This window comes from Epinephelus fuscoguttatus, linkage group LG18 (assembly GCF_011397635.1).
Source record: "Epinephelus fuscoguttatus linkage group LG18, E.fuscoguttatus.final_Chr_v1".
Lineage (NCBI taxonomy): Eukaryota > Metazoa > Chordata > Actinopteri > Perciformes > Serranidae > Epinephelus > Epinephelus fuscoguttatus.
Window position 1 is genome coordinate 263,685 of NC_064769.1, and position 23,942 is coordinate 287,626.

The 23,942-nt window shown below is 43.4% G+C and overlaps 1 protein-coding gene across 2 annotated transcripts in view; it reads left to right on the forward strand.

The window, feature by feature from the left end:
• Window positions 1–23,449, forward strand: part of psmb10 (proteasome 20S subunit beta 10) — a 70,638-nt gene extending 47,189 nt beyond the window's left edge. For both annotated transcript variants that reach the window (XM_049604129.1, XM_049604132.1), the window contains 5 exons: window positions 1,557–1,697; window positions 1,875–1,990; window positions 2,212–2,270; window positions 17,742–17,893; window positions 22,964–23,449. In XM_049604129.1, the coding sequence (XP_049460086.1) occupies window positions 1,557–1,697; window positions 1,875–1,990; window positions 2,212–2,270; window positions 17,742–17,893; window positions 22,964–23,075 (580 nt within the window). In that variant the 3' untranslated portion in view covers window positions 23,076–23,449. The remainder of the gene's footprint in view (window positions 1–1,556; window positions 1,698–1,874; window positions 1,991–2,211; window positions 2,271–17,741; window positions 17,894–22,963) is intronic.
• Window positions 23,450–23,942: the final 493 nt, after the last annotated feature.

Genomic DNA, 23,942 nt, shown 5'->3' on the forward strand with positions numbered 1-23,942 from the left:
TTATTAATTATTCTTAACTATGTTGCAGAAGAAATAAAGAAAATTGTACCTTTACCAATAATTGTAAATAGGCGATCAAACATATGGAACAGAACTCATTATTTTACATGTTCACAGAATCCAGTTTGTCAGTGTTCTAAAAGTGCAATAGGAGTGAATGGAGAGAGAAAAAGAGGTATAACAAGGCTGCTCACGGGAACAAGAGACCAACTTCTAATTTAACATCATTCTATCAGGATGGCAGAGGGTGGAGTTTGACCCTGAAGCTTCTATACTCTGTTATTTTTTTACTTTAAAAAATTAAGAGAGAAAAATGGGATGGTGGTCTTCTGCCATCTGATCCAATCAGCTCGAGCACACTTTGGCAATCTCCAAGAATCTTAAAGCCAATTTTCTGCAACATTCATGTATATTAAGTGCCTGTGTGGCGTCCATTTTGAATAACGCTTGCCATGGGCCTCAGGGGCAAAATCTGCAGTGCCCTGTATGTATATCTTTTCATAACTTACAAATCTACGTAGGGATGCATGGTATTGGATTTTTTGCCGATATTTGATATGCTGATATGTAACAACTAGGGCTGTAGTCTCCTGGGGCCGGTTGCAACTGGTCTTAAGCCTGGTCTTAAGCTAAGTCGGTCGTAACTTGGCGTTCTAAGTCCGACCTTATAGTTACGCCGGTTGCACCAACAGGGTGTAAGCCTTCTTCTCACTAAGACCGGGCGTAAATCTTACGCCTAGTCAAGAGCAGGCATAAGGTCATTATCAAGCTGCTCTCATGCACTCTAGAGCGCAGAGAGCGCAACTTGGTTATGGCACGTCTCATCCACCGTCTGTATAAGAGCGGGCATTTAGATGGGAGAGGGTAATTAGGGACAGAAGCAACTGGACATAGCCTATATAATGACGAGGAGCTGATTGAGAGGTTTCAATTCGGTAGGAGAGATCTGTTTGAACTTATTGAAGAGCTGTCACCGGATTTACAGTTTGTGTTGGGCTGCAACGCAGCACTACCACCAGCCTTCCCACCAGGCACACAGCTAAAACCAGCGTAGCTAAAACCAGGCGTAAACCCTGTTGGTGCAACCGGCGTAAGTCCACTCCTTAAGACTGGTCTTAACAAAGACCGTCTTAGGAGTTACGACCAGGCGTAGTAAAGACCAGTTGGTGCAACTGGCCCCTGGTCGACTAGTCGATTATTTGGTCGCTATGCTCTCGTCCGTAGCTAAGGTAATACAGCAGGATGACCAATACTTAGTTGGGGATTCAGTTCCCAGGTTTAAGTGTCCTTGAGGAAGACACTAAACCCTAAATTTCTCCCAATAAGTGTGTTGTTATCATGTAACAGCATTTTTATGCAGTTAATATAAAGTATTATAGAGGCTGTGATCTGATTTTACTGAATATCGGCATTGTAACTAATAGAATATGGCATTGGTTTGTAAATGTTGTGACCAGTAGTAAAAAATGTGCTTTATGACATTAACATCAAGGAAAAGTATTTTAGGCAACTTTCCACTGTCTGACTTGTTATACTATGTCCTGTATGTTCTGCAGCTGCTGTGGGGCTGGTGTGGCTGCGGACGCAGAGATAACCACACAGATCATGGCGTCCAACGTTGAACTGCACATGCTCAACACTGGGCGACCCCCTCTTGTTGCCATGGTAACCAGACAGCTGAAACAGATGCTGTTCAGGTGAGGGTAACAGAGATTTAAAGGATACAACACACAAATGACTGATGGTCAGATGTTATGTTTGGGCTTTTTTTTTTTTTTAAATGAACAGCACACATTCAGGCAGACTTGCCCTATATTCCTCCCACTGATAGAGAGCAGGCAGCATGTTGTAGTGATGTCTGTTTGCTTTTTCAGATACCAGGGTCATGTCGGTTCTTCTCTGATCGTTGGAGGAGTCGACGTGACTGGAGCTCACCTGTTCAGTGTATACCCACATGGCTCCTATGACAAACTGCCTTTCCTTACCATGGGTACATGTTTAATGTACTGTATACTTCTTTGTGTGGTGAACAGACTGGGAAGTTGTCTGTGAGGATTGTTATTTTGACCATAAAAATACAGCAGAATAAAGAAAGTTTCACTCAGGACAGGGCCAGGCTTTAAAACCAGGCTAAATATCAGACAAAACATGAAAACTGAAGCAAGCAAAATTGAAAAAAAGCCTCTTTCTAATGTCTGATTTTGGTTTCAGGCTCTGGAGCTGCAGCTGCTGTATCTGTGTTTGAGGACAGATTCAAACCAAACATGGAGGTGAGACTGTCTGCTTTCCTTTCCTGGCAAATGTAATGTCTGTTATAGTAAAAAGTGGAGTTTATATTGAAAGCATGTTGTGCACCACATATTACATCATAATGGAGATGTATGGGAAAATGTTTATTGTGTAAATATCTACCAAGTGGGAAACAAACACAAGACAGAACCTTAAAAACGCAAAAGGAAAAGGTGAATAAGCTGAGTATGTAAGTCAAATCAACAACCACTAAATACAAGAACACAGAACAAAATGTTACACTGTGAAACTGAATTAGCTTTTTTATTCAGTGACATAGAAATCTATTTTTACACAAGGGATTTTTTTTGCCATCAGACATACAGTAATGTAACAGTAATGTAAACATACAAACTGTTTTACTCATAATAACATTACATACATAAAATGAAACAGTGTTGATCAGTATCAGTATAAGTATATACTATATTTTAAAGATTTTTATGGCTTTACCTTGCCTCCAGACAGCCCTTTCAGATGGGGAACTGAAGCCATTATCTCAAATCCACCAGGCACCATTGACAAAAATAGTCATTTTACTTTGCAAAACACTGTAGTTGCTGGTATACTGCTGCCTCCATCATATTCCAAATATAGTATACACTTAAACTGATATGGATTTTTTGGTGGCTAAAATCCATACTGCTGTGGCCCCATCCATAATAGTACATTATTTAGATTAAGTTTTTTGAAAAAAAAAAAAACAAAAAAAACCCCACCAATATTATTATCCTCCATTAAAGGTTTATTTGGGGGGAGTTTTTCCTTATCCCTTGCAAGGAAGAGGGATGTTGTGTGCTGTAAAGCCCTGTTACTTCAATATAAAGAAGTAAGTATAGCAGAAACATCAGACAGGTCAGACCACTATGTTAAACTACAAATCTTTAAACCTCACAGTTATGACTAAAAATGTCAACAGAAGTTTCAAATGGGGAAGCTCACTTTAAGTTTAAATCATAAAATTTGTCATATTGTAGCGAGGCAGTAACTTATAAAAGGAACATTTAATTGAAGCCATTTTTCAACCACACTCATGCCATAGAACCACAGGAAAACACACCTCAAAGATTTTCAGATGGGTTTAAACACCTGAACTGTACTGTACATACGGTGAAATGAGCTATATTGCTTATGGAAATAAGGAACTCTGGATGGCACTCTGTCAGAAGACTTCACTCGCAATCATTTGACCTGAGCTCGAAATGTGTAGCGCTGTCAATAACAAAGGGGTTCAGCCTTTTAGACAGTTCCTCCAATCATCATGCATACACCGAGCGTCCTCTCCCACCTACCGCTCCATTAGGTCCCAGGGAAGCTAAGCCTCTCTGGAAGTGACGATTTTGTCGCATTTATCCAATGACTGTCCCGCTTTACTGCACGAAAAAAACTGCTCAGTGCTGTCTCATAGGAATGCTTGGAGGCTCCACGTCCACCCTGCTAACACAAGAATGTATGACAAGGAGGTCGCGTTTGAAACCTGGTGATAAACAGCTGATGGTTGAACATCATGTCATGTTAAACGCATCCTAGCGCACGTTTAATGCAGTGTAAATTCTTATTTTAATGTAAATTCAATAGTGCATATTTGACCATTTCTTCTATAAAATTTTAGGGGAAGTTCAGCCTCCCTTGTTGTCTCAGAGCACTCACCCGTAGTAGAGATGAAGAGACAGGAATCCTAAGTCAGTAAGCCCCCAAATTAGATGTACAGTGTCTGCTGCTGCTATCAATGACAAAATAGTTTGGTCAAATTCTCAATTTTATAGACTTTCCCAGTTTAATGTGACTGATGAATGGTGGGAAAAGGCATTAATCAGAGTGAATTCCACATCTGCTTGTGAACATCTGACTTTAATTAAATTCAAGGTCCTGCATAGGATTCATTTTAGGAAAGCCAGGCTAAGCATCTTTTTTCCAGGCGCTAATAATATATACACTGAACAAAAATATAAACGCAACACTTTTGTTTTGCTCCTCCAAGAACCGTCACCTTATCGTGGTGGAGGAGTTTGAGTGCCCTAATGACCCTAGGAGCTATGCTGTCGGGGGCATTTTGCCCCTGGTAGGGTTTCCCATGGCAGATTGGTTCTGGGCGAAGGGTCAGACGAAGAACGGTTCAGAAGACCCTTCATGAATGAGACAATCAAAGACATGTGTACCCGGCCTGGAGGGTTACCGGGGCCCCGCCCTGGAGCCAGGCCTGGGGTTGGGGCCCGTGGGCGAGCTCCTGGTGGTCGGGCCTTCGCCTATGGGGTCCGGCCGGGCCCAGCCAGAACCGGCTACATGGGCTCGTCCCCCTGCAGGCCCACCACCCGCAGAGGGATCCAGAAGGGTTCGGTGCAATGTGGATTGGGCAGCAGACCAAGGCGGGGGCCTTGGCGGTCCAATCCTCGGTTACAGAAGTTGGCTCTTGGGACATGCAATGTCACCTCTCTGGCGGGGAAGGAGTCGGAGCTTGTGGAAGAGGCTGAGCGTTACCGGCTAGATATAGTCGGCCTCACCTCGACACATAGCTCCGGGTCTGGAACCCTAGAGAGGGGTTGGACTCCTTGAGAGGGGTTGGACTCTCTCCTTCGCTGGAGTTGCTCCGGGTGAGAGGCGGAGGGCCGGGGTGGGCTTTCTGATAGCCCCCAGACTCTCTGCCTGTACGTTGGGGTTTACCCCGGTGGACGAAAGGGTTGCTTCCCGCGCCTTCGGGTCGGGAACGGGTCCTGACTGTTGTCTGTGCTTATGCACCGAACAACAGTTCAGAGTACCCACCCTTTTTGGAGTCCCTGGGACGGGTGCTGGACAGTGCCCCAACCAGGGACTCCATTGTTCTGCTGGGGGACTTCAACGCTCACGTGGGCAATGGCAGCGGGACATGGGGGGGCGTGATTGGGAGGAACGGCCTGCCCGATCTGAACCCGAGTGATGTTCAGTTATTGGACTTCTGTGCGGGTCGCAGTTTGGCCATAACTAACACGATGTTCAAACATAAGGATGTGCATCGGTGCACGTGGCACCAGGACAGCCTAGGTCGCAGGTCAATGATCGACTTTGTAGTCGTATCATTTGACCTGCGGCCATATGTTCTGGACACTCGGATGAAGAGAGGAGCAGAGCTGTCAACTGATCACCACCTGGTGGTGAGTTGGATCAGATGGTGGGGGAAGACGCCGCACGGACCTGGCAGGCCCAAACGAACAGTGAGGGTCTGCTGGGAACGCCTGGCGGAAGAACCTGTCCAGATGATCTTCAACTCCCACCTCCGGGAGAGCTTCAACCGCGTCCTGAGGGCAGAGGGGGACATTGAGTCTAAATGGGCCTTTTTCCGCTCTGCCATTGTCAAAGGTGGCGGTTGTGAGCTGTGGCCGCAAGGCCGCTGGGGCCAGTCGCGGCGGTAATTCCTGAACCTGCTGGTGGACACCAGAGGTGAGGGGAGCCATCAGGCTGAAGAAGGAGACCTACAGGGCATGGTTGGTCTGTGGGTCTCCGGAAGCAGCTGACAGGTACTGGCGGGCCAAGCGGAGCGCAGCGGCGGCAGTCGTTGAGGCAAAAACTCGGGCGTGGGAGGAGTTCGGTGAGGCCATGGAGGAAGACTATCGATCGGCTCCAAAGAGGTTCTGGCAAACCGTCCGGTGCCTCAGGGGGGGAAGGCGGCAACTTGCTCACACTGTTTACAGTGGGGGCGGGGAGCTGCTGACGCCAACTGGGGACATTGTCGGGCGGTGGAAGGAATACTTTCAGGAGCTCTTCAATCCCACCAACACGTATTCCAGTGAGGAAACAGAGACGAGGGTCTCGGGGGCGGGTCATCCAATTTCTGGGGCAGAAGTTGCTGAGGTAGTGAAACAACTCCGAAGCGGCGGAGCCCTGGGGGTGGATGAGATTCGTCCTGGATACCTCAAGGCTCTGGATGTTGTAGGGCTGTCCTGGCTGACACGCCTCTGCAACATTGCGTGGACATCGGGGGCAGTGCCTCCGGAGTGGCAGACCGGGGTGGTGGTCCCCATTTTCAAGAAAGGGGACCAGAGGGTGTGTTCCAACTACAGGGGGATCACACTCCTCAGCCTGCCCGGTAAGGTCCACTCCAGGGTGCTGGAGAAGAGGGTCCAGTCGATAGTTGAACCTCGGATCGAGGAGGAGCAATGTGGTTTTCGTCCCAGACGCGGAACCGTGGACCAGCTCTTTACCCTCGCCAGGGTGCTGGAGGGGGCGTGGGAGTTTGCCCAACCAGTCCACATGTGTTTTGTGGATTTGGAGAAGGCTTACAACCGTGTCCCCAGGGGCATCCTGTGGGGGGTGCTCCGGGAGTATGGGGTTGGTGGCCCCTTGCAAAGGGCCATCCAGTCCCTGTACCGAAGGAGCATGAGTCTGGTTCTCGTGGCTGGCAGTAAGTCGGACCTGTTCCCGGTGAGGGTTGGACTCCGCCAGGGCTGCCCTTTGTCACCGGTTCTGTTCATAACTTTTATGGACAGAATTTCTAGACACAGCCGAGTGGTGGAGGGTGTCAGGTTCGGTGACGGGAGGATCTCGTCCCTGCTTTTTGCGGATGACGTGGTCCTCCTAGCTCCATCGAACAGTGACCTCCTCCAGCTCTCGCTGGGGCGGTTCGCAGCCGAGTGTGAAGCGGCTGGGATGAGAATCAGCACCTCCAAGTCTGAGGCCATGGTCCTCAGCCGGAAAAGGGTGGATTGCCCACTCCAGGTCAGGGGGGAGGTCCTTCCTCAGGTGGAGGAGTTTAAGTATCTCGGGGTCTTGTTCACGAGTGAGGGTAGGATGGAGCAGGAGATTGACAGGCGGATTGGGACGTGTCAGCAGTGATGCAGGCGCTTAACTGGTCCGTTGTGGTGAAGAGGGAGCTTAGCCAGAAAGCGAAGCTCTCGATTTACCGGTCGATTTACGTTCCAACCCTCACCTATGGTCACGAGCTCTGGGTAGTGACTGAAAGAATGAGATTGTGAATACAAGCGCCTGAAATGAGTTTCCTCCGCAGGGTGGCTGGGCTCAGCCTTAGGGATAGGGTGAGGAGCTCAGACATCCGGGAGGGACTTGGAGTAGAGCCGCTGCTTCTCCACATCGAGAGGAGCCAGTTGAGGTGGTTCGGGCATCTGGTAAGGATGCCTTCCGGACGCCTCCCTTGGGAGGTGTTTCGGGCATGTCCAACCGGGAGGAGACCTCGGGGCCGCCCCAGAACACGCTGGAGGGATTACATCACCCGGCTGGCCTGGGAACGCCTCGGGGTTCCCGCGGAGGAGCTGACGGAAGTGGCGGGGGAGAGGACTGTCTGGGCTTCTTTGCTGAGGCTGCTGCCCCCCTTCATGAGCTGAACTCAAAGATCTAAAACATTTTCTACATACACAAAAGACCATTTTCCTCAAATATTGTTCACAAATCTGTCTAAATCTGTGTTAGTGAGCACTTCTCCTTTGCCAAGATAATCCATCCCACCTCACAGGTGTGGCATATCAAGATGCTGATTAGACAGCATGATTATTGCACAGGTGTGCCTTAGGCTGGCCACAATAAAAGGCCACTCTGAAATGTGCAGTTTTGCTTGGGAGGGTCTGGGGCGGTTAGAATACCAGTCAGTATCTGGTGTGACCACCATTTGCCTCATGCAGTGCGACACATCTCCTTCGCACAGAGTTGATCAGGTTGTTGATTGTAGCCTGTGAAATGTTGGTCCACTCCTCTTCAATGGCTGTGCGAAGTTGCTGGATATTGGCAGGAACTCGAACACGCTGTCGTATACGCTGATCCAGAGCATCCCAAACATGCTCAATGGGTGACATGTCCGGTGAGTATGCTGGCCATGCAAGAACTGGGATGTTTTCAGCTTACAGGAAATGTGTACAGATCCTTGCAACATGGGGCCCTGCATTATCATGCTGCAACATGAGGTGATGGTCGTGGATGAATGGCACAACAATGGGCCTCAGGATCTCGTCACGGTATCTCAATAAAATGCACCTGTGTTCGTTGTCTATAACATACGCCTGCCCATACCATAATCCCACCGCCACCATGGGCCACTCGATCCACAACGTTGACATCAGCAAACCGCTCACCCACACGACGCCACACACGCTGTCTGCCATCTGCCCTGAACAGTGAAAACCGAGATTCATCCGTGAGGAGAGCACCTCTCTAATGTGCCAGACACCATCGAATGTGAGCATTTGCCCACTCAAATCGGTTACGGTGACAAACTGCAGTCAGGTCGAGACCCCGATGAGGACGACAAACATGCAGATGAGCTTCCCTGAGATGGTTTCTGACAGTTTGTGCAGAAATTCTTTGGTTATGCAAATCGATTGTTGCAGCAGTTGTCCGGGTGGCTGGTCTCAGACGATCTTGGAGGTGAACATGCTGGATGTGGTCCTGGGCTGGTGTGGTTACACGTGGTCTGCGGTTGTGAGGCCGGTTGGATGTACAGCCAAATTCTGTGAAACGCCTTTGGAGATGGCTTATGGTAGAGAAATGAACATTCAATTCACGGGCAACAGCTCTGGTGGACATTCTTGCAGTCAGCATGCCAATTGCACGCTCCCTCAAAACTTGCGACATCTGTGGCATTGTGCTGTGTGATAAAACTGAACATTTTAGAGTGGCCTTTTATTGTGGCCAGCCTAAGGCACACCTGTGCAATAATCATGCTGTCTAATCAGCATCTTGATATGCCACACCTGTGAGGTGGGATGGATTATCTCGGCAAAGGAGAAGTGCTCACTAACACAGATTTAGATAGATTTGTGAACAATATTTGAGGGAAATGGTCTTTTGTGTGTATAGAAAATGTTTTAGATCTTTAAGTTCAGCTCATGAAAAATGGGAGCAAAAACAAAAGTGTTGCGTTTATATTTTTGTTCAGTGTATGTGATAGATGTGGCTTATCACCGGCTGATCATACTCATACTCACTTTGGTCTTCTCCTTTAATACAATAAGTAAAGTCCTTGACATAAATCTTGAACCCAGCCCCTTGATAGCTATCTTTGGGGTACCACTTGCGCCACTCAGTCTCTCTAAGAAACACTCAGACATTGTTGCTTTTACTTCTGCTTTTGCACTCATTGCCCATAGAAATATTTTGTTACCTTCAAAAAGCCTTGATCCTCCTTCCGCCACATCCTGTTTGTCTAATTCAGTGTCCTTTTTATCATTAGAAAAGGAGAAAATATTCAGAGCAGCTCATCTGACAGTTTCTACAAAAGATGGCACCCTGTCATTTCCTATGTAAATACTCGATTCTCATTGCATCTAATTTGTAATCATCTTGACCATCTTTCCTATGATGCTTTTTTTTAGTACATATGTAGCGGTACTAAGTATGTAATGGCGCAGTTACCTGGTTTGGACCCAAAAAATCATGAGTCAGAGACCAGGCTGCTAAAGTTTAAAGTTCAGTTTTACTCATGGTTAGAGAAAAAAGTCAATACCATACAGGCAAGGAAGGGCAGAAGGGCAGAGATGATGGCTGGAACGCTGAGTTTTGAGCACATAAGAACATCTGGCAAAGAATGAATGGGAATGGGCTGGTATGTATAATGCAAGGCTAATGGGGAACCGGGAAGAGGCATAGAAAGGAGGTCAGTTGAAGGGAAATGGCACGATCTGAAATGACTGGAGAGTTAATATATACCAAGAGAGGAGACCTCATAAAAAATGTTAAGCTAAAATCAGGTTGACATTATGACAGGACAGTGCTTGCACAGTACAACAGAGTTTTTTCCCGTACTGAGCATGTCACCTGATTTTGCTAACAGCATTTATGTGTAAAAAATCCAACCCAACCAAGCTGTTATCATTGTTCTCCAAAAGCTCATTTTAACGCCTCCACACTATAACATGAGGCTTATGTTTTCATATGTATCAACTTAGAAGGCTGCTTACAAAAAGCTCTGCTTTCTAGTGTTTAAATGCTGGCTTTAAGGGATACTACAAGAATTTCAACCAGCTTTTTATGTGTTGGGACATGTGTTGGCCAGGAAACTGAATAGGGGCAGAGCAGAAAGCTTCGGATGGACGGCCTGGGGACAGGGCAAATAGGCAGAACAAATCTGGATGTCGGCCAGGAGGCCGACATGACAGGCAGGGCAGATCTTGGGGGGCGACCAGGAGGCAGACGTGACAGGTGGAGCAGATCTGGAGGCTGGCCAGGAGGCCAATCAGACGGTCTGTGATGTAGATGGGACCTAACTTGAACTTAGCTCAGGACTTAAGACTGCTGCGGCTCACCAGGAACAGGAACTGGATGGTGCTGCAGCTCAGCAGGAACAAGGACTTGAGGCCGCTGCAGCTCACCAGGGGCAGGGACTTGAGGCTTCTGTGGTCCAGCAGGAGCAGGGTGGGGTTGCTGCTCTGGGTGCAGGTGTCGGTTGGACTGCCAACTGGACTATGGGTGCAGGAGTTGGCTAGGCTGCAGGTGTTGGCCGGACCGCCAACTGGGCTCTGGGTGCAGGTGCTGGCCGGAGCCCCAAATGGATTTGGAGAGCTCGAGTTGGCCAGACAGCTGAATGGACTCAGGATGCAGGTGTCGGCCTGACTACCAGCGCCTGCCGGAATCTCTGCCACTGGAACAGGAGTGGCACCTGCCGGGAATTTGGGCTGGTTTATTGTGACCTGGAACTTAAGCTGGTTGCTGGTGACCTGGTACTGTAGCTTGTGGGAATTGGAAGAACGGACTCAAGACTTCTTTATGTGTGACCTAGGAGTCTGGTAGAGGCTCCAAGGACCCCCCAGAGCCAAGCGGGGTCCCAACAGTGGGTTTACAGCTGAAGTTAGCTCTGCTGGGTCCATGTTTGGTCCCTTAGTTCTGTCAAGTATCAGTTTAAGGAGGACCCAAATGCAGACAAACAGGCAGGTTGAAATTTTAACAAAAAGCGAGCTTTAATGCAGCCAATAGAAAACATCCGGTACAGGCCATCCGGGAAAATACCATGAACTCAAATTCAAACAGAACACCAGGCAGGAAACGGAGCAGGGAATGACATCGAAAACACGAGGGTGAGCATCAGAATTAAGGCAGGAATGAACACAGGATGATTGCAGGGATGAATGCAGGAATGAAAGCAGGATGAACACAGGATGACCACAGACGAACTGACATAGAACAAATGGAAAACACACAGGTAGATATACACAGAAAACTCATCACAAGAGTGAGACACAGCTGGATTAGGAAGACAGGCAAAAGGAGGGAAATGGAAATTGGCTGACAACAAGGGTGTGGAGGGGAACACTAGGGTGGAGCAAACAAGACTAATACAGAACAGGTGTTGAGGGAAAACTCACAAAGACAGGAAGCAAAACCAGACATGACACATGAGGAAAGACTCTACAAAATAAAACAGGAAGCAGATTAAACATGAATGACTAACATGACACAAGGAACACAAACAGAAAACTCCAAAACAAAGTCCCGAGGATAACAGAATATAAACAAACCCAGGATCATGTGTTGTATGCAATGGAAAGAACTGGACCTAAAAGCGAGACCCTGTTCAGTTTTGAGTGGCTTTATTTTCAAAAAAACAAGAATGGATGTCATGGGTTGAAGCTGGACTGATGAGCCACACCCAGACACAGAGAGACAAACAAGGAACCACAAGAAACAAAGGGGAGGGCGAAAACAGCTGACATATGAGGAATGAAGGAAAGGCACAGACTATGACATCAAGACATCTTATCCATTATTAGTTAACTTCCCTCCATCTTACTCACATCTAACTGCTCATTTCCCAGCTCACATCCACTGGATGATGCATTTCACTTAATTGAGCGGATTTGCGCTGGGTCCAGGGCTGTTGGTTGGCTGCACTGATTTTTCCTTCCACCACCACAGACACAGAAAGTATAGAAGTGGGTCAAGTCAGCTCAAATAGTAAAACCAAGCAGTGCTGATCAAATATGAACCCAGATTCTGTTATTGTATTGACTCGCCTAAGATGTTTTCAGAAATATATTTTAGTACACTGTTTGGCACTTCTGTGAGAATTTGTGAACAGGAAGTGGGCGCCATACTGTATTGTGAAAAAGGAGGATGACAATACTTTATGCTTCTCAAAGTCAAGAAATATCCTTAAATGGCTGAATTACAAGGAGGCTACGTCATCAACTCCCACTTAAGTACCGTTACAATGTCAAAGATCCTTTGAATTCATCCAAGGACCAAGTCCTACCTTTAAAGAATTTTCAAGGATGCCTCCATGTATCCTTAGCGGGCATGACGTACCCACAATACTTTGTGCATGATTTGCTGGAATAGAAGGCAGGGCTTCTTCAGTGACACACCTTGGCACTTGCCAACCTGTTCCAATGTGTGTTACTTGAATGCTAGAAAGGAGTCTTGAAGTGAATACCACAGCCTTTTCTCTGTTTTCTCTGGTCATGTAGAACCAATTTCAAAAGTATTTTTGTAGACATGCCAGTTTTATGAAAAAAACTTCTTTAAAAGGATAGTTATATGGAGGTATTTTTGTGTCTTTTTGTTGCAATCATATAAAACTGTTTTGAGAGCATATTTCTTGAACTGCAATCAAAAATCAAGTTTGTAAGTAAAAACGTGTGATCATTTTGCTTATAAATCAGTCCTCTTTGCTTGCGAGTTAAAAACTTTTGCTTGCAGATCAGTCCTCTTTGCTTGCGAGTTAAGTTTTGCTTGCAAGTTCACCTGCACTTAATGGGCAGGGCCTACGCTGATGGATGAGAGAACAGTTTCTATTGGTGGGTTTGACGTGGCTACATACAGAGCGGGCTACACCCACGATTCCCTCTCTTCCACTGGAAACGCTCGACAGTCAGCATTACTGCTACACCCCGGGGCATCGATGGTACTGGTACAGTTTAGGCCCCACCCACCAGGTTCAACTTTTTACTCACAAAACTTTTTGACTTGCAAACGACAAAAAAATGGCAAACAAAACTTTAGGATTTGCAAACAAAACTTTTAGATTTGCATTTTTCAATCAATCATTTTTTACTTGCAATAAAACATTTTTGATTGCAATATTTATGCTTTTGCTCTCAAATCTTATTTTTGATTACAAAACCTACTCTGTTTGATTGAATAATGGAAATAAATGTAACTCCATATAGTTACTTTAAAAGGATACAACCTTAAAATGACATTTTTCTCTAAATGTTTGCCTTGTGTCCACATTAAAGGGATAGTCTGGATTTTTTGAAGCGGGGCTGTATGATATACAGTACAGGCCAAAAGTTTGGACACACCTTCTCATTCAATGCGTTTTCTTTATTTTCATGACTATTTACATTGTAGATTCTCACTGAAGGCATCAAAACTATGAATGAACACATGTGGAGTTATGTACTTAACAAAAAACGGTGAAATAACTGAAAACATGTTTTATATTCTAGTTTCTTCAAAATAGCCACCCTTTGCTCTGATTACTGCTTTGCACACTCTTGGCATTCTCTCCATGAGCTTCAAGAGGTAGTCACCTGAAATGGTTTCCACTTCACAGGTGTGCCTTATCAGGGTTAATTAGTGGAATTTCTTGCTTTATCAATGGGGTTGGGACCATCAGTTGTGTTGTGCAGAAGTCAGGTTAATACACAGCCGACAGCCCTATTGGACAACTGTTAAAATTCATATTATGGCAAGAACCAATCAGCTAACTAAAGAAAAACGAGTGGCCATCATTACTTTAAGAAATGAAGGTCAGTCAGTCCGGAAAATTGCAAAAACTTTAAATGTGTCCCCAAGTGGAGTCGCAAAAACCATCAAGTGCTACAACGAAACTGGCACACATGAGGACCGACCCAGGAAAGGAAGACCAAGAGTCACCTCTGCTTCTGAGGATAAGTTCATCCGAGTCGCCAGCCTCAGAAATTGCAAGTTAACAGCAGCTCAGATCAGAGACCAGATGAATGCCACACAGAGTTCTAGCAGCAGACCCATCTCTAGAACAACTGTTAAGAGGAGACTGCGCGAATCAGGCCTTCATGGTCAAATAGCTGCTAGGAAACCACTGCTAAGGAGAGGCAACAAGCAGAAAAGATTTGTTTGGGGCAAGAAACACAAGGAATGGACATTAGACCAGTGGAAATCTGTGCTTTGGTCTGATGAGTCCAAATTTGAGATCTTTGGTTCCAACCGCCGTGTCTTTGTGAGACGCAGAAAAGGTGAACGGATGGATTCCACATGCCTGGTTCCCACTGTGAAGCATGGAGGAGGGGGTGTGATGGTGTGGGGGTGTTTTGCTGGTGACACTGTTGGGGATTTATTCAAAATTGAAGGCACACTGAACCAGCATGGCTACCACAGCATCCTGCAGCGACATGCCATCCCATCCGGTTTGCATTTAGTTGGACGATCATTTATTTTTCAACAGGACAATGACCCCAAACACACCTCCAGGCTGTGTGAGGGCTATTTGACCAAGAAGGAGAGTGATGGAGTGCTGCGGCAGATGACCTGGCCTCCACAGTCACCGGACCTGAACCCAATCGAGATGGTTTGGGGTGAGCTGGACCGCAGAGTGAAGGCAAAGGGGCCAACAAGTGCTAAACACCTTTGGGAACTCCTTCAAGACTGTTGGAAAACCATTTCAGGTGACTACCTCTTGAAGCTCATGGAGAGAATGCCAAGAGTGTGCAAAGCAGTAATCAGAGCAAAGGGTGGCTATTTTGAAGAAACTAGAATATAAAACATGTTTTCAGTTATTTCACCTTTTTTGTTAAGTACATAACTCCACATGTGTTCATTCATAGTTTTGATGCCTTCAGTGAGAATCTACAATGTAAATAGTCATGAAAATAAAGAAAACGCATTGAATGAGAAGGTGTGTCCAAACTTTTGGCCTGTACTGTATATTCATAGTTAGTGCATTACATCCAGTAGATGGCAGTGGCAGTGTTCCCTGTTTGGAGAATTAGATAGCACTAACACCACAGAAGCAATGCATTACTGTGGATGGGGGTTTGCACCGAAACTCATTTAGCCTCTTTAAAAAAAGGCCTACCTTAAAAAAAAACAATATCAGTCTAAGTGAATGCTATATTGAGAATATTTTCACTGCTTTAACTTGCTGTAAGACAGCCCTTTCCTTTGGCACTACATTTTCTCAACCGTATACCTACCATATTCCTATGCACAGGCCCAACTGTGCCATGCACTGTATTATGCTGCAGGTCAGCTGTTCAGGTCAAGTGCTGTTGGATGATCAGATCGTAATAAAACTTCACTTTTACAAAGATTTCTAAGATGGTGCATGCTCGTGTTTTTCTGGCCTGTTAGAACAAGGACAGAAAACAGCTGAGGCCAGCTGCACCGAACACAGACATTATGGGCCATATTGGTTGTCCTTTTGTTAGCCTGCAAGATATGGACAGCCATTGGAAATGAAATAAACTACAACAAATTATGAGACTGTGAAAGTGTTGTCCTTGTTAATGTGGTCACTCTTCTGATGGAAGGCTGAAACAGACCCAAGTCAGCACTGCTGCGTTGTTGCATTTTTTCAGTTTCCAAATTTCTTAGTATTGTGATCACTTTATTTTTGGTGTTATATCTTTATTGCAGTGGGTGGGAGATGTGAGAGCCTCTCTGGTGAGATCGAGCACAAACATCATCCCTGCAATATCTAATCTTCATTTATTTGTTGTAATCTAATGTTTGGAGAAAATCCCTCTTACATGTTTGTCTTTCTGCCATTTTCTCCTCTGCTTAAGAAACTTTAACCCTCTTCGAAGTCTCCTCTGTACTCCTGACAGTCTTTGACATTAACAGCTCCCTTAAGGGCAAGAGAATAACTTTTATCTTTACCAGGCCCTAGTTTTAACTTTTCCCAAAAAGGGAAAGAGAATTCTAAGAAAACGCCATAATTCTAAGAATTTTCTTAAAATTTTGTCACTAGGAGCTAGGCCTGCAGCGATTAGTCGACTAATCGGTGACTGATTGACTATTAAAATAATCGGTGACTATTTTAGTAATCGACTGATCGGTTTGAGTAATTTTTCATAGAAAAGTATTATAAAAGTACCCCAAAATACTCTTGTTGCAGCTTCTTAAGTTCAAATATTGGCAGCTTTACACACTCTCCCATGACGATGAACTAAAACCCTTTGACGTGAGTACGAAACAAGACATTAAATGCCATAATTTTGGGGTTTGGTAGAGACAGACCGACAATTGTCAACATTTTCATACATTTTTTGATAAAATGATTAGTCGACTAATCGAAGAAATAATCAACAGATTAGTCGACAATGACAATAATCATTAGTTGCAGCCAGCCCTACTAGAAGCACCTCTTTGTACTAGGAAGTTTTGTGAATACCGCCCCATCCATGAAGTGTGGAAAGTCTGATCCAAACAGCTGACCCGCAGTGCAGTGGCATGCACAGACTTTTTTAAGGGCAGGAGCGAAAATAAAAAAAAAGGGTTAGGGTTAGTTCTCGCCACTGAAGAGGGCACTAAGTTCCGCGTGTTTTCAAGGGCACTTCATACATGTTTATATGTTATACAAATGGCACATTATATAGCCTTAAAACAGACGAACTAGACAGACTACTCAAGTTAGTTTGTAGTTAGGATCAGCATCCACGAGAACTGTGTAGATTCAACGTTGGACCATGAAGAACACACAGAGACATGGATGTATGAAGGAAATAAATCCCTGGGCTGGTCTGGGGGTTCTCCTCCAGAACATTTTCAATTAAGTAGATGCCATTTCCTGTATTCTAGTGCATTTTAACACCATATTAGCAAAAGATTATCCAAACTGGTTCTGTGAGATATAGTTCTGGCTCAATATATAGTTGATCAAAAAAGGGCCCAACATAAAAGTCATTGCAACAGTAATGTTTCATAGTATTTCTTGGTCCTAATAATCTTCTGGAGTTTAGTGTGTTTTTCCACCCAAGAGAGCAGTTGTGTTTTGGCAATCAGGAGGGCACTTAAGCACGCGTTTTTACCAGCCAAGAGGGCAGTTTATCATGTTTTAACCAGCCAAGAGGGCAGTTTAGTGTGTTTTTTCTACCCAAGAAGGCAGTTTAGTGTGTTTTGCCAACCAGGAGGGCACTGTAGCGCGCGTTTTGGCTCCCAGGAGGGCACTTTAGTGCGCGTTTTGGCTCCCAGGAGGACACTTTAGCGCGTGTTTTGCCTCCCAAGAGGGCACTTTAGCGAGCGTTTTTCAACAATTGGGCCACGAGAGGGGGCGACCACTGTTATGCTGATTTAAGGTGGTAATACCTCCATCACAATCATTGCATCAATGTATAGTTGTCTTGTAATATACAGAAGATGTGAGTCGATGGAACGGATAAGTTGTAGACTGAACTGCAAAAAAACTTTGTTTGTTCATTTTTGTTCCATCCTCCAAAATGGCCACCAGGTAATAGATTGCTTATCTAGTTATTCAGTGTCCAGTAACTACTCAACCTTGTCCTCTTCTTTCCTGATCTCTTCTAATATTCTGCCTAAAAAACATCTTTCCGTTTCAGCTGGAAGAGGCCAAGCAGCTTGTACGAGACGCCATCGCTGCAGGGATTTTCTGTGACCTTGGTTCTGGCAGCAATGTGGACTTGTGTGTTATAACTGAGGCAGAAGTAGAGTACCTGCGAAGCTACGACAAGCCCACAACAAAGGGCAAAAGGTGAGCCATTACATACGTACCTTTTATCAGAGTTCTAAGGCAGCTATCTATGGAAGACAGTGACAGTCAGATTTTGGCATTGAAAATTAAACTTGGTATTAAAAACAAGATGGACCTGAAAAAGGAAACATTGGCAAAGAAAAAAGTATTGGCACTGAAAAAAAAAGTTCCACTGAAAAGTTAACCTCAGGCATTAAAACATTTTTATTCATGTTGATATTTTTTCCATTCTGAGGTGTTTTTTGATGAAAACTCTCAGATTGTATCTTCATGTCAGTCATTTTTCAGAGACAGCTTTTTCTTTGGTTGCTGTTATGGCATGGAAGGGAGTGGTTTGATGGGCAAGGAGAGCATAATTTACATAAAATTTGCATATTAACGCTGGCCATACACTGCACCATTTGAGCCCATTTCTGACTCAATCTTCGAGCCACACAACTGGCCCAATTAATTGCTTCTAGCTGACTGTCATACATAGAGAGGAATTTGTTTAGCTGGCTTCAGGGTCTTGCACAGTTGAAGCAGAGCCACAAGTAGATTCTCCAAGATCAGTGCCTTTTTCCTCACTCACTCAGTGTACAGTAAAGCCTAAATCCAGTATTGGTGCTGCTACCTTGTGTGTGTGTGTGTGTGTGTGTGTGTGTGTGTGTGTGTGTGTGTGTGTACGCACGCGCGTGAAAGAGAGGGAACGAGAGAGCAAGACAGAGAGAGACCAAGAGAGGGAGGGAATCAAAGCTTGGACTGACCCATTTTTACAGAAATGGATTTCTATCCTCTCTTTGGGATGTTCATAATTATGAATCCTACATCCGCTGATAGCAGTGTTCATTTTGGCAGCTATTTTAGATTTAGTCTTAGTCTTGAGATGAAAATGCCTATTAGGTATAGTCACATTTTAGTCATTTTTATCCTTCATAGTTCTAGTCTAGTTTTAGTCAACAATAATTTTAAAATGTTTTAGTCGATGAAGATTTATGACATTTTAGTCATTATGGTTTTTTATTTTATTTTTTTTTTATCTTTAAACTAATCTAGTTAGGCTAATTCATGTATCAGAAATTACAATCAGTGTGACAGATTGTATAAAAATTTCATATGGACAATTTTTTCTACAACTGCAAATAATTTCTCCACATTTACAAAGTGTCATTTCTGTAGCAGTTTTTACAGGTGTAAAGGGGGATTTATACTTATTGGGTGTAGGGGGGATTTACACTTATTGATCATCATTTGAAAAGATCAACATCTCTATATTCATGGTCTCAAAAACGTTGACACTACAAATAACTAATCTGAGACAACTAGGATTTGTTAGGTTCATTGTAAACTTAATTAAAGTCTGAATTCTTTCTTAATCTGCAACGGGTTTGTCTGGAGGTTTAAACTCTTGTCCTCTCACGGAGTTGGTGATTAAAACTAAACTTTCATCTCTGTCAGAGAAAAGTGATCTGAGTTCAGACTGTTTACTGACAGCACAGCTACCCTCACAGATGATGGAGCCTCCTACCTGCCTGTCAAACAGCATCAAACCAGCCGGTGGCTGCTTGCACCGCTGCCGTTTAGTGACTAGTGAAACATCCTGGTGCAGACTATTTACTGGAGTTTACCAGCCTGTCACAGCATTTGAAGATAATTACAAGCATGGCTGTTCTCAGCTTTTATTGTCCAGTAGTCCACCACTAACATTTTTGTCATGTCTCAACAACAAAAATGAAACACAGATTTCATCTTCGTCTGTATTATCAAGATCTATTTTTAGCTCGTCATCGTCTCGTTTAGGTAAAAAGGTTGTTACTTGTACATTGGAAGTTGGAATTAAAAAACAACATTTTAAAAAAGGGGTTCAAATGGTAAAGTGTGTGCCTAGTTTAAGGAGACCTCACTCTTTGGGCCCAGTTGTTTAGAAATAATCTGATTGGATCTGGGCTATCAGATTGTTTTAAATTTTGAAAATTAGCTGTTCAAAAACAAAAATTGGTTTTGTTATCATATTAGATCATGCATTCCAGTTTAAGTTTAATCTGGATCAAATGTTCAGTATGTGTTGATTTTGGTTGGATTGGGCATCCTTTGACCCAAAACATCCGGATCATCCTGATCCAAGTTGAAGGCCAGATTCAGGGTAGGTGGATTTCAGAAAGAGAATGCAGTTAAACTTTTAAATTGGTCAAATAATGCAACATTTGTATCATGTTAGTATATATACACTAACTGATATTTTGAACTTGTTTTGTTTATCCATTACAGCTATAAAGACATTAGGTTACATTAAGCCTTTCAGCACAGTAAGTAAAAAAATCCATATAAAGGATTTTGCCCCATTTAATAATCCCCCAAATAGCTGTCAGTATCAAACAAAGAAATACTTAATATTAACTTTTACTTGTCACTTTATATTAATTATAATGACAAAGTCAAATCAAGTGCAAATTATAGGTAAATGTTTATATATTTGACTGATTTAAAAGTAGGTTTTTTTTTTTGTTTTTTTTTTTTTTGCATTTTGTTCCTCAAACCCATCCTGAACCCACTCCTCTGCTTTAGGATTATCCTGGTTTTTGGTTGTCAAAGGTATCCCCATCCTACTAGAGAGTTTTGGACAACACATGGAACAATTAAGGTTAAATCCAAATTAAAACCAAGACTGGATTATGTGATCTTATCTGATTTTCTTTTGAACGTGCAAATTTCAAGATTTCATCCAACCGGATAATGAAAGCCGTGATTGGATTACCTCTTAACAATTAGGCCCTGGGCCCAGTTGTTCAAAAGTAATCTGGCAGGATTAATTCAGTCAGATAGGATCAATTCCTGAAAGTTGTTCCAGTTGTTCAAACGAAAAACAGGATTATGTGATCGGATAAAATCAGGTAATCCAATCCAGTTTTTTATCTGGATCAAAGTTAGTGTTGTTCAAATATTTGAATAGGGTAAGGATTACTTCAGTCTAAAATATCAGGATTACCCTGATCCCAGCAGAGGGCTGCATTCAGACTGGAATACGAGGGAAAAATGAAATAACTCAAAAAGTAGTCAAACAAGAAAACTAGAACTTACTGACTGAGTTAAGAGAATGATAAACTGCATTTTTACACCACTATTTCTACAATTTGTATTGAGTAGTATATTTATGTTATAATAAATTTTCATACACTTAATACAGAAGAATTCCCAAACCGTGGGTCCAGTCGTCAATGTGAGCATACCAGCAGAGAGATATACTCATCCCGAATGCAGACATATAGTTTTTATGTTTGTGGAGTCAAAAATGCGATCTTGGTCGCAAGTTTAAGATGTGTTGCCCCTCATCTTTTCTTTTGAAGATCAGGAGGTTTTGTTCAGCAGGGTGTGAGCTGTCATGTGTGCGAGTTTGAAGCCAATACGATAAATGGTGTGGGGGAGATATTTTTTGAAAAAGAGCATTTTTGAAAAACGGCATCTTACTTTGACAGGGCAAATCAGGGGTGTCAGCACATGATTTGTAGTTCTTGATGAGACGAACCAACCAGTTTTGGTTTTATCTTTCTACGACATTCCTACGGGCCACAGTGGCCACTTAAGTGTGCCTAGGTGGCACTAGAGAGCCCATTTTGCCACTTTAGGGGTTAATTTTTTCATTTTATCAAATTTTTTGCCAGTTCTGACAAGCATGCCAGTTTTGGTGAGTTTTTGAGCATGTTTAGGGGGGCGGTGGAAGAAAGAATAAAGGTACCTTCGGCCAAGGTCCCTCATAATGTAACTTTTGTTAATGTTTATTGGTTGTCAGGTCAGTGGACTGAATGTTAAAGAGAAATTTACCATCAGAGGTTTTTTCTGTAACGCCTTTCTTTCCAATTTTGAAATAAAAACACTTAATTTTACCCCATGCTTGCTGTTCTACCTGTTGTCCTCTTCAATATTTGTGTTTAAATGTTCAAATGTTTCATTATGTTCAACTTGAATTATTACAACCGTATCATGACAAAGTAGGTGAGGTTAACATGGTTGTGGATAAAATAATTTATTGCTAATGAAGTAGTCCACAAAATGGCAGTTAATATCAAACAAAATATAATTAATTAAGGATCTTTTACTTTGTATGAATTATGGCGACCCCTGCATCCCAGTTAAAGTACTGGTAATCCTTAAAAGTCTGTACCTGGATCAGAGTGATCCTACCCAGTTCTTTTTTTTTTTTTTTTTTTTTTTTTTTTGTAAGATATTTTTTGGGCATTTTTAAGCCTTTAATTGATAGGACAGACAAGTGTGAAAGGGGGAGAGAGAGAGGGAGGGACATGCAGCAAAGGGCCAGAGGCTGGATTCGAACCCGGGCCGCTGCGGCAACAGCCTTGTACATGGGGCGCCTGCTCTACCACCAAGCCACCAACGACCCACCCAGTTCTTTTTTTAACAACCAGGACAAAAGAGAACTGGATTACGTGATCTATGGAAGAAAAAAAATGGATTGCCAAAACCGGATCATTTTTATCCAGATTACAACTTTTGAACAACTGGGCCCTGGTGTTGAAATACCAAATTTTGAGTTTTAATCCTATCCAGATAATGTAGATCATTCTGATCTGAATTAAATATTTTGAAACACTGGGCCCAAACTCAGGATCATGTGGACGCAGATACAAACTTTCATACATGTTCTAAACAAAATGCAAAATAAGTGTTTGTAGAGAACCTTATCCAAAGCCTGTTGGATAACACCTCAGGCTTTGCTGTATATGCGTCCCTGAAACAAGAAAACTGTGTGGACAAATAGCATATTAATGTAAACCTGAGACTCACTCATTGACACCCAGCTACTGTCCAGCTAATGTGTTCTGCATGTTTTGAATGTAATGGGTAAAAGTGAGCAGTCTTACTTTCTGACAGAAAACAGTTTTCTGTCTGTTCAGTGTTGGGACAGTGTACTGTTTTTGCATGGATTTTACCTTTAAACTCTGCTACTGTATCAATATTAAAATTCTGGCTACAGCACTGCTTGACCTACAGAGTACATTGCAAACCTTGCAGCACAGGACAGAGGATTTTAAGCAAAACAGACTTTTTCTCACTCCTTGTTTGTCTTTTTTTTTCCAGAGAGGGGCAATACAGGTATAAGCCTGGCACCACAGCTGTCCTGACCAAAACTGTGACTCCGTTCTCTCTGGATGTGGTAGAAGAGTCTGTTCAGATTATGGACACTGAATAAAATACAATGAAATGCTTTGTGTGGAATCAGATATACTAAATATATAGTAATACATCATTATACTACATAAAGAGAAAGACTGTGGTCAATATACTTTAAGCAGGTTGTTCAGTATCTTCACAGCATCATTGCCTGTAAACACGTTTGTTTGTTGCAGTGCCTGAAAATTATTTGGCAGCCACATTGGAAGAGCTGGAAGACTGTAGTTTTCAGTTTCAGTTATTAGACTGTTTATGGCTTTTAGTAAAAAATAAAGACTACAAACACTCACACTTTCACTCAGTATGTCAAAAAAAAACAACTACTGTTTTATGTTTAAATTATCAGAGGACTTATTAAAAATCTGTTGGAAACTATTACCTCTCCCTCAATGCAACGTAACTCCAAACTATGACACTTATTAAAAGCTTGATGTTGGAATGATTTCTTGTACTGGAAAATTACTAGACATAAACATTTTAATTATCATTACAATTTTTGAAGTATATTTCTAAACTCATTCTACTCCAGTAAAAATCTGACTGACTGTCTTTTGAAACAGACTTCCAGTCAACTTCTCTCTGTGTCATCCAGCTTCACAGTGGGATTCATATCCGAACACTTAAACTGAAAGCTGTGATGTGTATGCTGTCGCTCACATCCCCACCCATTTAGCAATTTCGATATATGTCAACAAGCGCTTCCCAAAATAGTTTATCCTGCCCACTTGTTCCAAGCTGATTGGTTGGAAGGAGGAGGGATGTGTAAACATGGTAGGGTTTAATTTTGGTGGATTAGCATGAACTGTACTCTGTAACATCATGTCAGCTACCTCAGATGGAGAGACTGGGAGTGAAATGGAGTGGATTGAATCTAGAGCAACGAGGC